This window comes from Eptesicus fuscus, chromosome 4, assembly GCF_027574615.1.
Source record: "Eptesicus fuscus isolate TK198812 chromosome 4, DD_ASM_mEF_20220401, whole genome shotgun sequence".
NCBI classification, from domain to species: domain Eukaryota; kingdom Metazoa; phylum Chordata; class Mammalia; order Chiroptera; family Vespertilionidae; genus Eptesicus; species Eptesicus fuscus.
Genome location: NC_072476.1, coordinates 11,207,699 through 11,223,274, shown reverse-complemented (window position 1 = coordinate 11,223,274; position 15,576 = coordinate 11,207,699). Strand labels below are relative to the sequence as shown.

General features: G+C 48.1%; 1 protein-coding gene across 1 annotated transcript in view; it reads left to right on the top strand.

Moving 5' to 3' along the window:
• Window positions 1-3,156: 3,156 nt before the first annotated feature.
• CLCN7 (chloride voltage-gated channel 7) overlaps window positions 3,157-15,576 on the top strand; it is a 28,091-nt gene continuing 15,671 nt past the window's right edge. The window contains exons 1-2 of the mRNA XM_008146372.3: window positions 3,157-3,351; window positions 12,331-12,402. Coding sequence (XP_008144594.1) covers window positions 3,199-3,351; window positions 12,331-12,402 — 225 coding nt within the window. The 5' untranslated portion in view covers window positions 3,157-3,198. The remainder of the gene's footprint in view (window positions 3,352-12,330; window positions 12,403-15,576) is intronic.

Below are 15,576 nucleotides of genomic sequence, written 5' to 3'. Positions count from 1 at the left end.
AAGGAGGACAAGAGGACCCAAAGCCCTCTTCCTCCTGCGGTGAAAGCTGGGTCCTGACAAGATACCTTGGCTGTGTTTTCCCTTCCCCGACCTTTCCTACCCTGGCCCATCTGTCCTCTGAAAGGGCCACTTGTCCAGCAAAAGGACAAGTTCAGGCTCCTCACCTGTCTGACAGGGGCGACCTTTGGGACCAGCCCTGCCTTGTTTAGCCACAGCGATGGGCCACTCTTCCCGCACAAGCCTGCCATTCCAGGCACTGTTCTCATCCTCCACCCACCCACACCCAACCCGTGCTCTGCTCAGCTCTTTTGCCTGCCTGGATGCCTTCATACAAACCACACTCAGCCACTCAAGTCAGTCAAACCAACCGGGTGCAACCCTGCCTGCTGCTCAGGGCCTTGTGCGAACCAGCTTCCCTTCCCAGCCTTTGTGCCCTCATACACTAATTGGGGGCCAGCTAGAAACCATCACTAGAAGGGACAAAGCCAGGTCATACTAATGAGGAAACACCTTTTTTGAAAGAATGTTGTTTTTAGTATTTCCTAAAAAGTAGTTGCCCAATAATCATGGGGGAAATTTACAAACCGGTTGGACCTCCTTCCTCTTATTTTGGTTTTAGTTTTGATTTTATTTTGAATTATGTGGTAGGAGGGGCTCCCTTATCTTCTCAGCCTCAGAGACTCTAAAAAACTGTTAGATAGACATGAGCAGAGCAAGGATGATGGGCAGGTACAGAAACTCACCAGGGTAGAAAGCCCCAGATGCCTAGCAAGGGGCAAAACTGGGAAAACAAGAACCTCACCCCAGGGTAACCTATCCTCCCCTAGCATGTCACTGGTCATGCAGTTTGGACCTCTGATGTATCATATTGCTGACCAGGCAGTTTAGACCCCCTGACCTTTTCCTCCCTAAAGATAACATCTAGGCCTCAGTTGTATTTCAGCTCCAGGCCCTGAAAAGCAGCAAAACCAGATAAGTGACACCTTGGCTGCCTCCCGACCAGTTACATTGACTAATGACACCCTGTCCTGGCACCAACCAATCAGTGGAGACCACAACCCTGAAAGAGCTCAGCTGGAAAGTCCTCCCCTCAAATTTCCAGCTGCAAGAGAGAGAGAAATATGCTCAGGACAAAGGATCCAGTGCATGCTCTCCCTCCAAGGAGCACACCAGGTCCATTCCCTTTCCTCTCTTCTCCCCCTCCCACAGGCACATATCCCCTAACCTCTAAGGGACCCCATGAGACTTGCAACCAGGGGAGCAATGGGCAGTGGCAGCTCATCCTGGGCTAACCCTCTGAACCTGTCTCCAAGGCCCCCTATTCTCTGACTTCCCAGCGAGCCAAAGCAGCCCAGCCTAGACACTCCTGTTGCTTCTTCTATGCCCTTCATTGTTTCCCTGTCCTAAGTATATTTTTGCTGCCACCCTGGACCCAGTACCCTTTGGCTCAGTGCTGTGTAGCCCTTCCCTTTGGTTATCCCCACCCCCCAACTCCTTTACCTTAAATAAATTAAATTTTATTTTGGAAATTTTCAAACCTAAATAAAGTTGTTGGTGCAGCCACTGTGGAGAACAGTATGGAGTTTCCTCAAAAAACTGAAAATGGAACTCCCATTTGACCCAGTAATCCCACTCCTGGGAATATATCCGAAGAAACTAGAAACACCAATCAGAAAGGATATATGCACCCCTATGTTCATAGCAGCACAATTTACAGTAGCTAAGATTTGGAAACAGCCTAGGTGCCCGTCAGCAGATGACTGGATCAGAAAACTGTGGTACATCTACACAATGGAATACTATGCTGCCATAAAAAAGAAGGAATTCTCATCATTTGCAGCAACCTGGATGGAATTGGAGAACATTATGCTAAGTGAAATAAGCCAGTCAATGAAAGAAAAATACCACATGATCTCACTCATTTATGGATAATAAAGAACACTATAAACTGATGAACAAAAAGATAGATACAGAGACAGTAAAGCATCAAACAGACTGTCAAATTACAGGGGGAAAGTTAGGGAGAGGTGGGGGAGATAAGAAATCAAACGAAGGACTTGTATGCATGCATATAAGCATAATCAATGGACACAAAACTCTGGGGGGTGAGGGCATGTATGGGTGTGGGGTGTGGGGGCAATGGTAAGATATGTACACATATAATACCTCAATAAAAATTTTTTTTGAAAAAAAAAAATAAAGTTGTGAGACAAATACATTCCATATCACATATATTTATCCTAGATTCATCGTGTTAACATTTTATCACATTTTCTCTCTCTGTGGGTAGCTACATGTTATGATTAATTACCTTGTGAATCATTTGAGATTAAGTTACAGATATTACATCACAACACATTTTCCTACATATTTCAGTATGTATCTCCTGAGACCAAGCTTTTCTGATATGCCCTTGACCAGAATCGAACCCGGGACCCTTCAGTCTGCAGTCCGAGGGTCTATCCACTGAGCCAAACCAGCCAGGGCAGGAAAGTATTTTCTACAGGAATGCTACAGGAGCGATGTTGTGCTCTGCCCAGTGCAGCACATCTGGAGGCCTGTGACGATGCCAGTCTATCATGGTGAAGCTAAGCCTGTCCTTGGTTCAGATGGAGTCTGTCTGCCAGATATCTTACAGCAGGTTTCTCACAGCAGGTTTCTTTTCCCTTCCTCACTGTAAGTAGTCTGCAGGAAGATACTGTGAGACTGAGTACATCGAGTTTCCCAGCAAACCTTAACCCAATGGCTTCAGCTTGCACTAATGATTCTGGCCTAAATCAGTCCTTACTACGGTGGTGGCAAATGGCGATGTTTCTAATTCCATCCTTATTCCACACTTACTATTTGGCAGTATCTACTACAAAGAAGAGAGAGACCCTTATCTTTCCCTCTCCCTTCCTGTTTCGGGTTCTCTTTCCCTTCACTAAGTGTTGATTGGGTCTGAAGGACTGGGACTAGGTTGACAGACTGAAGCTACTCGAGGGGGCTTCTGCTTCTAGACCTCGAATGCTGCTGAGCCGGATCCTGCCCACCACACCGCGCGGGGCTCCTGGACCACAACTCCCAGAAGGCCCAGCGCGGCTGCTTCCCCCCCCCCGTCCGCGGTCACGTGGACGCCACCAAAGTCACGCGGCCGCTGTCCGGGGTCACGTGGTGTCGGCGCGGGTCACGAGAACAAACACGGGGCCGCGGCGGGCCATGGCCAACGTCTCCAAGAAGGTGTCTTGGTCCGGCCGCGACCGGGATGACGACGAGGCGGCGCCGCTGCTGCGGAGGGTGGCACGGCCCGAGGCGCCGGCCGGCGAGGGCACGCCGCTGCTGAACGGGGCAGGGCCTGCGGCCGCCCGCCAGGTGAGGAACCCCCGGTAGACTGAGGCCTCGCGCCTGGCCGCCCGGCCGGCAGAGACTTCCACACCTCCGGGCCCCGCGCGGGCCGGGCGGCGGGGCGGCCTCCTGCTGATCTGGACCGGCCCTGGGTCCGCGCGTCAGTCTTCCCTTCCGCGGGAGCCGGTCTAGCTGTGGCGGCGCGCACATGCGGCAGCGTGGCCGTGGGCCGCTGCGAGTCGGGGTCTGGGCTCTGACAGGCCGAGGGTCCTTCGACGGTGGCGCTCTGCTGGGCCGGGGGTGGCGTGGGCTGCGCTGTGCGCGATCCCAGCTGAGCCTCGCGGGGACTCGGTGAATCAGGACTCGGTGGTTCATCCCCATTGTAAAGACAAGGAAGCTGAGCCGCGGACGGGTTCGGGAACGCGCCCAGAGTCTCCCTTGGCAAATGGCAAAGCTGGCATCGCAACGTAGGCCCTGAGTTCCAGAGTCTTGGGAGTAAGTTCTGGGCCAGCTGCCCAGCAGGGATCCAGGAGCAGGTGGAATTCGCCATTACACTCGGGTGTTTTATGGGCGAGGTGAGCAGGCTAGCACGCTTGCTGTCATGTCCTTGACAGCACGAAGCTAATATATTTCCTGACAGTTTACTCCAAAATGGCTTTAAAGGGAAGGCAAATGGAATTCTGCTCAGGTGAATCCGGCTCTGCAGTATATTTGTTTTTCAAAATTGTGATAGATGCATGAGCAACTAGTTTAACAGTTCCCAGAGTTTAACAGTTTAGGTTGCAGAGTTTTCTTTTAAAATGAGATTAACTGAGGAACTCCGCCACTCTTCTCTACAGGGATCAGTACAGACTTCGGGGGGGATCTTAGGAATGATAAGTACTTGCACTCCGTTTCCCTTAGCAATTCATTGCAGCCAGACACACTAAGCAACAAGTCAGGGTGGTTGAAATGTGCTCAACATGTCAGTGATGCAATTTGTGTCTTTAAATGTTTTTCTTTTTAGTTAATGAACTATTTTTGTTGATGGGTCTGATTTTGTTTTGTGCTTGTTCTTTACTTTTTCTCCTCCTGTTCTAGATCTGTCCTTGAAGTAACTGTATAGTGTTGAAGGACTAGGAGGGACATGGGGCTGTTTCTCCAGAACTTATGGTTAGGTTTCCCCAGCCCCTTAGAAATTCATTAGACAATGAAGGTCAGAGCCTGCCCTTTGCTGGTAGGGTGCTGCTCAGCTTCTTTGAGAGAAACCTGCTCAGATGCTTTCTGTGTCAGGCCTAAACTAGCAGATTTGCAGTGGTGGGGATGTGGGTGCTTTGTTATTTTCTTGGAACATTTCTGGTCTTTTTTCCTCTTTGGAAAGAAAGTTATCTGGCCCTGGCTGGTGTGGCTCAGTTGGTTGGAGCGTCATCCCCTGCAACAAAAGATGGCAGGGTCAATCCCCGGTCAAGGCATGTGCCAGAGGCAACTGATTGATGTTTCTCTCTCACATTGGTGTTTCTCTCTCTCTCTCCCCCTTCCTTTCTCTCTAAAATCAGTAAAAACATATCCTCAGATGAGAATTTAAAAAAGCACCACAAATAACAAAGTTATCTGAAGTCTACAAAAGGAAGTATAAAACTGGCTTTCAGGGTTGACAGGTAAAGGGATTGGAAACCTTGAGGTTGGATTTGGGTTTATCTCGGGACTGAACAAATATGTTGGGGTTTCCCACTTCTCTTTGCAACTAGATACATGACTTGGCTTTTTTTGAAGGAGCCTGTTGATCTCCTCCCTTAAAAAGCGTTCCCTTAAATCTATGCAATCTTTTTTGTCTGTTTGCATTTAATAAGAACAGATGAGCTGCTCTTAAACAATTTTCCAATAATTTATTGTGCACCTACTTGGTCCCAGCTGCATGCAGTTTTCCTGGGACACAGAGTTGCACGAAGCAGATTCCTACTAGCTCCAGACTCACGGAGAAACGGGCCAGTGCTCCGTGAGGACTGTGTAAGGGGCCCCAAGGGCAGGAGAGGTCATATTTGGGTACATTTTTAAAAAGTACAAGAGCCTCAGTTGAACAGCCAGATGGGAAACAATAAGGGAATGTGTGTTTGCAACCCTGCGAGAGTTTGGAAAGTAAATCGGAGTGGAGACTGGAAAGAGAAGTCAGGTCAGACCTGCAGGAGACAGCTGCTTTATCCCCACCACCGCAAATTTGCTACTTTAGGCCGGACACAGAAAGCATTCTTTGTTTAAAGAATCTTTAGCCCACCTTGTGCGAACAAGTGCAAAGCGGGGACTAGAGGCATTTGTATGAGGAGCACCTCCCTGGGCAGGTGCCCCAGGCACCGCATCTGCAAAGAAGTTAGTAGATGTGCAGCACTGAGCACAGTGCTTGTCATAAGACAGAAAACATTAGTCACTCTCGGCTGCATTGAAAACAGCTGCACAGCCCTGGCCGGGTGGCTCAGTTGGAGCACCATCCCGTACACCAAAAAGGTTGCAGGTTTGATTCCTAGTCAAGGTACACACCTAGGTTGTGGGTTCGATCCCTGGTTAGGGTGCATACAAGGGGCAACTGATCGATGTTTTTCTCTCTCACATTGATGTTTCTATGTCTCTCTCTTCCCCTTCTCTAAACAAATCATCAGATGAGGATTTAAAAAATCCAGACAAAATAGCCAGCTGAACAAAAGTGATTGTCTTTGGGTTGCCATTCATGCGCAACTCCCCTGGCAGCTGACCCACTCGATGTTGGCTTTCATGCAGGGAGGGCGTGCTCTGGGCCAGCAGGCTGAGTTCACGGTTAGGCTCGTGCACCCTACCCAGTGCTGCAGCAGAAGGCAGCTTGTAAGCTGCTCTCAGGCCAGGGCCACTTGAACTAAAATGAAGACCCAGGCCAACAACTGCCCTGTGGGAATGTTCTGGTGAACTGGACGTGAGAACTTGTCCTCATCACCTCCTGGCCCTTAGGGTTTTTATTGCAGGATGTCCAGACTTGGACCATGGTGTCATTGCCACCTTAGCACAGGCACAGCCTGCCACGCTCCTGAAGTAGCTTCTCCGGGCAGAGTGAGGTCAAGTGGCTGCCCTATGCCCAGGTCAAGCTGCTAAGTGCCCAGTGAGGAGGAGCAGGCGCGACCCTGGGCATAGTGGACTGGGGACCAGCCTGAGCTCAGCCTCTGTCCATCCAGGACCGGGCTGTTCAGAGTTACCTGTAGGTTGCTGTCCCCTTCCTGTGGGATATTGGTTAGCCAGTGAGTTCCTGCCTGTCTGAGTACAGAGAGGGTGAGGTCAGCCAGCAAGTCATGGGCATGTGTGTGGGCAGTAGGAAGTGGATGGTTTTAAGAACTTAGGGAAGGAAATCTGAGCCAGAAACAGATGCTCTGGGGCGGGGCCTGGGTATTTACAGTGTTTGTAAGTGCAGGACATTTCCGGGGACCTTTTCTATGGGAAGCTGTGCCTGAGAATTCCCAGTGGAATTCACCAGTGGGTGTTTAGAATCATTCTGGGGATCTTACTTCTCTGGGAACTGGGGTTACCACATGAGACTGTGCCTTGCCCTGGTGGCCCAGAGCCACAGACTAATCTAAGCATGCTAGGGAGGTGAGGGGCTTGCAGGGAAGCTGCAGGCCCGTCATTTGTCATCCAGCTCCTTGAGTTCTGCTGATCAAAAGTGAGCTCCTGTCTTTCTCTAGGTGGGTCCCACCACCAGGGGATCCCCTCCAGGAGTCCTCTGCCTCAATGTCTTTGTCCTGTTGTCCTTCCTCTTCATCTACTGACCCTCAGCCCCACTTTGTAGGGTCCTGGCGGGCCACCCTGCTTCCTCCCCAAGGGCTCCTGTCCAGGACCAGTGTGGATGGGACAGCCACTGCCCTCAGGAAGCTCACAATCTGGAGAGGCAGACAGAGAGCTAAGGGACAAGAGTGGCCCCAGGCCTAGCCAGAGGGCCTTGGGAGGCACCCCACACCCCCTCCACAGAGTTCCCACCCCATCTCCCCCTCCTCTGCACAACTTGCTCCTTTTCTTCCTTTAGGTCTCAGCCTCAGTGCGTCCTCCTCATCCACCCATTGAGCTCAAGTCTCATAGTTTACACTTACTTGTTTATGGGAAACTTGTTTTCTTTGACTGTGAGCCCCTAGCTGTAGCGGTTTTAAGCTCTCAGTGCTGAGCATGGAGCCTGGAGGATGTTAGAATGCAGAGCAGCAGAATAGGACAGCAAAAAACCTTTAAGTTGTTTTTAAATTTTGTTTTAATTGTGGTAAAAACATACGACAAAGTTTATCATATTAACCATTTTTAAGTGTACAGTTCAGTGGTGGTAAGTACATTCACATTGTCGCACAACCATCACCACCTTCATCCCCAAAACTCTTCATCTTGCAAAACTGAAACTGTGCCCATTAAGCACTAACTTCCCCTTCCCCCAGCCTCTGGCAACCACCATTCTACTTTCTCTCTCTATAAATTTGACTATTCCAGGGACCTTAAATAAGGAGAATCATATAGTACTTGTTTTTTTTGTGACCAGCTACTTTCTCCTACTATAATGTCATCAAGTTTCATCCATGTTGTAGCATATTGTAGAAGTTCCTTCCTTTTTAAGGCTGAATAGTATTCCATTGTATGTATATACTACACCTGGTTTGCCCATTCATCATCAATGGACATTTGGGGTGCTTCCACATTTCAGCCATTATGCATAATGCTATTATGAGTATGAGTGTCCAAATACTTCTTTGAGATCCTGCTTTCAATTCTTTTAGATATATATACAAGGGTGGAATTGCTGCATCTTGTGATAGTCCTATTTTTAACTTTTTGAGGAACTTTCATAATGTTTTCCATAGTGCCTGCACCATTTTGCATTCACACCCACACAGTGCACCAGCTTCCAACTTCTCATCATCCGCACCAGCACTTGTTATTCTGTTTGGGTTTTTATTCTGGCCAGATTCACAGGTGTGAGGTGGTATCATTGTAGTTTTATTTTTTTAATATATTTTTACTGGTTTCAGAGAGGAAGGGAGAAGGAGAGAGAGATAGAAAGATCAATGAGAGAGAATCATTGATCCGTTGCCTCCTTCATGCCCCCGACTAGGGATCAAGCCCACAACCCTGGCATGTGCCCTAACCAGGAAGTGATGGTTCAAACTGTGACCTCCTTGTTCATAGTTCAACGTCCAACCACTGAGCCACCCTGGCCAGGCTCATTGCAGTTTTGATTTGCCTTTCTCTGGTGATTAGTGATGTTGAGCATATTTTCATGTGCTTATTGGCCATCTGTATGTCTTTGGAGAAATATTTATTCAAGTCCTTTGTCCATTTTTTAAGCAGATTAGGTGTGTTTTTTTTTGTTTTGTTATTGAGTTGTACAAGTCCTTTACTAGTATATATTCTGGATATTGACCCTTTATCAAATCTATAATTTATAAATATTTTCTCCCACTTTATGGGTTTCCTTTTTACTTTGTTAATTGTTTCCTTTGATGCACAGAGTTTTTCAGTTGGATGTCCCATTTGTGTATAAATTTAAAAATTTTTTAAATAATGATGGATTTACAGGACATTGAAAGACAGTATAGAGAGGGCCTGTATACCTTCCCCCCAGTTTCATCCAATGGTTCCATCTTTCATTGTGCAATACAGAAACCCGTGTTGACATGGCACAGTGCGTGTATGTGGTTCTCTGCTATTACTTCATGTGTAGATTTGTGTGAGCACACCACTGCAGTCAAGGTACAGAGCATGCCCATTACCATGCAGATCCCTTTGTCCTACTCTTACAATCACCCCTCCCCCCACTGATTAGTTCTCATCCCTGCAGCCTGACATTTTGAGAGTGTCAGGTCAGTGGAACCGCACAGTATGTAAATCTTTCACTCAGATCCTGTCCTGGAGGATTGCAGCCAGGCTATTGTGCATGTCAGTAGTTAGAAGAATCAGTATTTCATTTAACTTGTGTTTAAGGAAAGAGAAGAAAATAGATGCAACATCCAATAAATTATTGAACTTGGAGTAAATGGCCTTTTTTACCACAAAGATAGTTCCTAAAAGATGCCCATAAAGTTCAGGAAAGAGGTGATGAAAACATGAAGGTGTGGACAAGGGAGAGAGCCCAGCCCAAGGCAGCGGCAGGGCTCAGCCCCTCCCACTCATCAGTCTCCTGGGTCCACACGGTTCCCTCAGGGTGCTGTCCCCTGTGCTCATCTGGCATGAAGGCCAGGTGCGGAGGACCTTTTGTCACCCGAACGAGTGAGGCCTGCCCCTTCTCTCTCTAGGCGGCATGTGAGGTCACAGCCTGGCCCCAGAAACGCTTAGATGTGAAAGGAAATGCTTTATGGGGTTCAACTCTGGGCTGCCTTGGTGTGGTGGGAATGACTGCCCGATGTAATTGAGCTGCTTTTATGATCAGTGACAAATAAGATAAAGGGGCCAGACTGCCTTTCTGTGGGCTCCATCTGTCAGGTTGGATGGCAGTATCGGTTTTCCCGTTTTCCTTTCACAGGCCGACTCATGCTGCCTGGGCATTGCCCGCTGGGCTTGCCCGTCTTTGTGCCTGTCTGCTTGGCCGGTCTGCGTGTGTGGACACGTCCCCGGGAAAGTGTATTTGGTGTTGCTGTGGTGGGGCTTGCAGCTTGGGCATGCTTCCAGATGACTGTGTCCTGTCTGGGGCGTGGGGACTGCAGCCAGTGCCCGGCCACCTCCTGGTTCGAGGTCACTCTTAGCTGGGATCCCTTTCTGGGTCAGCACAGCCTTTCTAATAGGATTCAGCCATTTGGGGGCATTGTCAGTTGTTTTTAGAAGAGATACAGCTCTTTCTTTAATCACCTGTTCTGCTGATGTTTACCATACGTACATAGAGAAGTGCACATTGTGCAAGTGGAGCATGATCTCAAGTAGAACACGCACCTCACATGTTACCACCCTAAATATCTGTCCACTCCTAACCCCTGGAACCTGTGCATGGGACCTCACATGGAAATAGAATCTTCACAAACACGATCAAGTTAAGATGAAGTCGGATTCGCATAGTCTGACACCAGTGACACGTGTCCTCTTAAGGAGAGGGAAATTTGGACAGACGACGGAAGCAGAGATTAGAGTGATGCGGCCAGATGCCAAGGAATACTAAGATGCCAGCACCCATCAGAAGCTAGAGGAGGCAGAAAGGGGCCTTGGGAGGGAGTGCTGCCTGCTGACACCTTGATTTTGGACTTCTGGCCTCCAGAGTTGGGAAGGAATACATTTCTCTTGATATGAGCCCCCAGTTTGTTGTAATTGTTTGCAGTAGGGCCAGGAGATTCAGACAACTTGCAGTCAGCTGATGTCCTCTGAGCCCCCTCGTGCCCTCACTTTTCCTGTCCCCCCAAAAGTAGCCACTTGAGGCAGCACAGGTTGTTTTCACCTAATGTTAACTTCCTATATTGGAGTCACAGTGCACTCTTTGGCTGAATACCCCTCGGAGGTCCGTTGTTGAGTGTACAGCAGACTTTGTTCCTGTCATGGCTGCTTGTTTTTCTTTTTTAAATATGTTTTTATTGATTTCAGAGAGTAAAAGAGAGGGAGAGAGAGATAGAAACATCTATATATATATAAAAGGCTGGCCGAAACTGGTTTGGCTCAGTGGATAGAGTGTCGGTCTGCGGACTGAAAGGTCCCAGGTTCGATTCCGGTCAAGGGCATGTACATTGGTTGCGGGCACATCCCCGGTGGGGGGTGTGCAGGAGGCAGCTGGTCAATGTATCTCTCTCATCGATGTTTCTAGCTCTCTATCCCTTTCCCTTCCTCTCTGTGAAAAATCAATAAAATATATTTTAAAAAATAATAATAAATAAAAAAAATAAAAGGCTGATATGCAAAGTGTCCCTGCGGGAGTTCAACCAGGAGACCGGGAGTTCTGTCATGCACTGTGACGTGCACTGACCACCAGGGAGTGATGTGGAACAAAGGAAGACCCCAGCCGGCAGCCTGCAGCTGGGGAAGGAAGGCCCCAGCCAGCAGCTGGAAGGCCCCGATCAGCCCAATCGCTGGCCAGGCCTAGGGACCCTACCCATGCACAAATTTCATGCACCGGGACTCTAGTCAGTGATGAGAGAGAATCATTGATCAGCTGCTTCCTGCTGGGGATTGAGCCCTAAACCTGGGCATGTGCCCTGACCAGAAATCGAACCGTGGCCTCCTGGTTCATAGGTCAATGCTCAACCACTGAGCCACGCAGCCTGGGCTGGCTGCTTGTTTTTCCACTGCATGTGTAGCTACCAGATGAAATGCAGGGCGCCCAACTGCATTTGCATTGCAGAGAAACAAAGAATCATATTTGAGGTCAAGTATGCAATATTTGAAACATACTTAGCTAACACATGGTTTATTGCTTCTCTGAAATGAAAAGGTAACTGATGGCTGTGTTTTGTTTCCTCGTCCAGGCCTCTGCCATGCCCCAGCAGTGGGCCTAAGAGAAGTCACTCTCCTGGTTTTCTGTCCTTTGTGGTTGACCTGCCCCCTGGGTCCCAGCATGTGGCCTCACTTCAAAGTGGGAGGGTTCTGGGGTTTGAGGGTATTCCTGCCCCAGGAGAGGAGGGCCTCAGACCACATGTCTGGAGAGCTGGCCTAGAGGCCTGTGGCAGAACCACTGTCTCATGATGGGGGAACACATGGAGAATGGGTTTTTGTTGGCCAGGGAAGGGGGGCCAGGAGGACACTAGCAAGGTTGCCTGCAGCCCTGGGTTCTGGTGTCTAGTAGGTGTCTAATCTCTGAAGCCCACTAAAACAAGGAAGGGCAGGGCCCCTGCTGTAGGGAAGGCCTGGGCTTCCCATTCTGAGGCTGGACATCTTGATGACAGGCTGTGGGTGGTGGGGACAGGCCTGGGTCCAGCACTGGCCCTGCTGTCGTCTTCCACACAGCAGGTGTGGGTCTATGCTCCCCTGGCAGGGCCAGATGAGGCCGGGCTCTCCTGGTGGGGTGGTGATGCTTAGTGTAGCTTGGGCCTGGGGCTGAGTGCCCTGTGATTTCTTTTCTGCTTCCAGCCGCCCCATTCGGCATCTTTCCAGATCGGACAGATGAGCAACGTGGAGCCGGACGATGAGCTTCTGAACCCAGTGAGTGGGAGTCATTCCTGTTTATACCCAGGAAGGACAGACGAGGCCTGCTTGGTGGAATTGCAGCCTAGCCCGAAGGCAGACAGTAAATGAAAAACCGGAGGATGGCGGGTGTAGGGCTCTGGGAGAGACGTGCGCAGATCTGTGCAGACCGGGCAGTTTTGTGTATGGCTCAGTGGCAGACATGGGCAATTCTGTGCAGAGCTCAGGGACAGATATGGGCAGGGCCATACAGAACTCGGAGACAGAAATGGGCCGAGCAGAGCTCAGAGACAATGAGGAGAAAACATTGGGGCCCCCAGAGCCTAGGCGACCAGGGAAGGCTATTCTGAGGGGCCATGTTCCCCAAGGCCAAGCCCGATAGGGGAAGTGTGTGGCAGGTGTTGAATGCTGATTGAGCATGCTCTGGGTAGGCAGAGGAATCAGGCCAGGGCAGGTGCTGTGGGTGGAAGAGGGATGCCAGGTAGGCTGGGAGGGCCCTGGGGCAGGGCGGGCCTCTCAGGGTGGATGTCCCTGGACAGTGGTGATGTCCTCTTCTGCCCCTGTGTCAGGCTGGGACTGTCCACCAGCTGCCAGGGGAACATGTCCTGAAAATGTCCACCCAGACTTGCATTTGACTTCCTCCTCAGGTGTCTCATGCGTGGTCCTGATTTTCATTTCCCTGATGGCCAGTGATGTTGAACATTTTTCATGTGTTGATCGCTGTTTGTGTGTCTTCTTTGGAGAAATGTCTATTTAGATCCTGTGCCCATTTGTAATCAAGTTACTTCTGTTTTAATAATTGAGCTGTAAGAGTTCTTTATTTGGTCTAGACACAAATTGCTCATCAGATACATGATTCGAAGAAACGTTTTCCTGTTTTGTGGATGTCATCTCACTTTCTGACAGTGCCCTGTGAAGCACAAAACCCTTTAAATTTGATGAAGTCTGGTTTATCTATTTTCTTGTGTTGTGCTTTTGTTGTCACATCTAAGAAACCATTGCCTAGTCCCGTGGTTGGCAAACTGCGACTCGCGAGCCACATGCGGCTCTTTGGCCCCTTGAGTGTGGCTCTTCCACAAAATACCACGGCCTGGGCGAGTCTATTTTGAAAAAGTGGCGTAGAAGAAGTTTAAGTTTAAGAAATTTGGCTCTCAAAAGAAATTTCAATCGCTGCACTGTTGATATTTGGCTCTGTTGACTAATGAGTTTGCCGATCACTGGCCTAGTCCAAGGTCATAAAGATTCACTGCTGTGTTTTCTTCTACGAGTTCTATAGTTTTAGGTCTTGATCGTTTTTCACTAATTTTGTGTATGGTGTAAGGTATAGGCTCAGGTTCATAGTTTTGCATTTGGATGTCCAGTTTTCCCAGCACCATTTCACGAAGTGACTATACTTTCCCTTTTGAATTGTCTTGGCACCCTTGCAGAAAATCAATTGGCCAGAAATGTGAGGGTTTATTTCTGGCTCTGGATTGTCTGCCGTTAATCTCAGTCTGTCCTTGAGCCAGCACCACCACTGTCGTGACAACTGTAGCTTTATAGTCAGTTTTGAAGTCAGGAAGTTTGAGTCCTCCAACTTTGCTCTTCTTTTTCAAGGTTGTTCTGCCTCTGAGGCATCCCTTGCATTTCCATATTGATTTTAGGATCAGCTTGTCCATTTTTTGAATGCTTCCAGCTGGAATTTAGACAGGGATTGTGTTGAATTTTAATATTAAGTCTTCAATGAACACAGGATATATTTTCATTTATTTAGGTCTTCAGTTCCTTCCTTTCAACAATGTTTTATAGTTTTCAGCATACAAATCTTACACTTTTGTTAAATGGTATTGGAGGGATAATTTTTATTTTTCATGGTATTGTAAATAGAGTTGTTTTTTTATAAATATATATATATTATTGATTTCAGAGAGAGGGGGAGAAACATTAATGATGAGAGAGAATTATTAATTAGCTGCCTCCTGCATGCCACCTACTGGGGATCGAGCCCTCAACCTGGGCATGTGCCTTGACCGGGAATCGAACTGTGACCTCCTGGTTCATAGATCAAGGCTCAACCACTGAGCACACTTGTCAGGCTAGAGTTATTTTCTTTCTTTTTTTTTTAATATATTTTATTGGTTTTTCACAGAGAGGAAGAGAGAGGGATAGAGAATTAGAAACATCGATGATAGAGAAACATCGATGAGCTGCCTCTTGCACACCTCCTACTGGGGATGTGCCCGCAACCAAGGTACATGCCCTTGACCGGAATCGAACCTGGGACCTTTCAGTCCGCAGGCCGACGCTCTATCCACTGAGCCAAACCGGTTTCAGCTAGAGTTATTTTCTTAATTGCATTTCAGATGGTTCGTTGCCAATGCATAGAAATAAATTAGATATTTGTATACTGATATTGTATCCTTCAGTCTTACTGAATGCATTCTAACAGTTTTTTAGTATATTTTGGAGGATTTTCTACAATAAGATGTTATCTGCAAATAGAGTTTCATTTATTCCTTTACAATTTGGATGCTTTTTATTTCATTCTCTTGCCTAATTGCCCTGGTAGAACCTCCAGGACAATGCTGAATAGCAGTGGCAAGAGCAAGCCTCCTTGTCTTGTTCCTGAGCTTAGGGGGAAAGCTTAGTCTTTCACCACTGAGTGTGATTGTTACCTGTGGGTTTTGCTAAATGCCTTTATCAGGTTGAGGAAATTCCCTCTATTCCTAGTTGTTGAGTGTTTTAATCATGAAGAGGGGTTGATTTTGTTGTTGTTGTTGTTAGCCTCACCTGAGGATATTTTTTCCATTGCTTTTCAGAGAGTGTAAAGGAGGGATGGGCGGGGAGAAACATCGATGTGAGAGAGACACATTGACTAGATGCCTCCTGCATGCACCCAATCGGGGGTGGGAGTGAACCCACAACCCTTGGGTGCACAGGGTGATGGTCTAACCACTGAACACACCAGCCAAGGCAAGAGGGGTTGAATTTTGTCAGATGCTTTTCTATGTCTATTGAGGTCATGTGTATTTTCTGTCCTTTATTCTATTAAAGTGGCATTACACTTTTTTTCACTCACAAAACTTCTAATAACAAATATGTGGGGGGTTTTCCTCACACCAGCTAATTCTGTTTCTCCAGATACCACCTGGTTGTCCTACAGGTCAGTTCATTCTGACACTAACTGCATGATGTTGGCACAGACCCCACAGT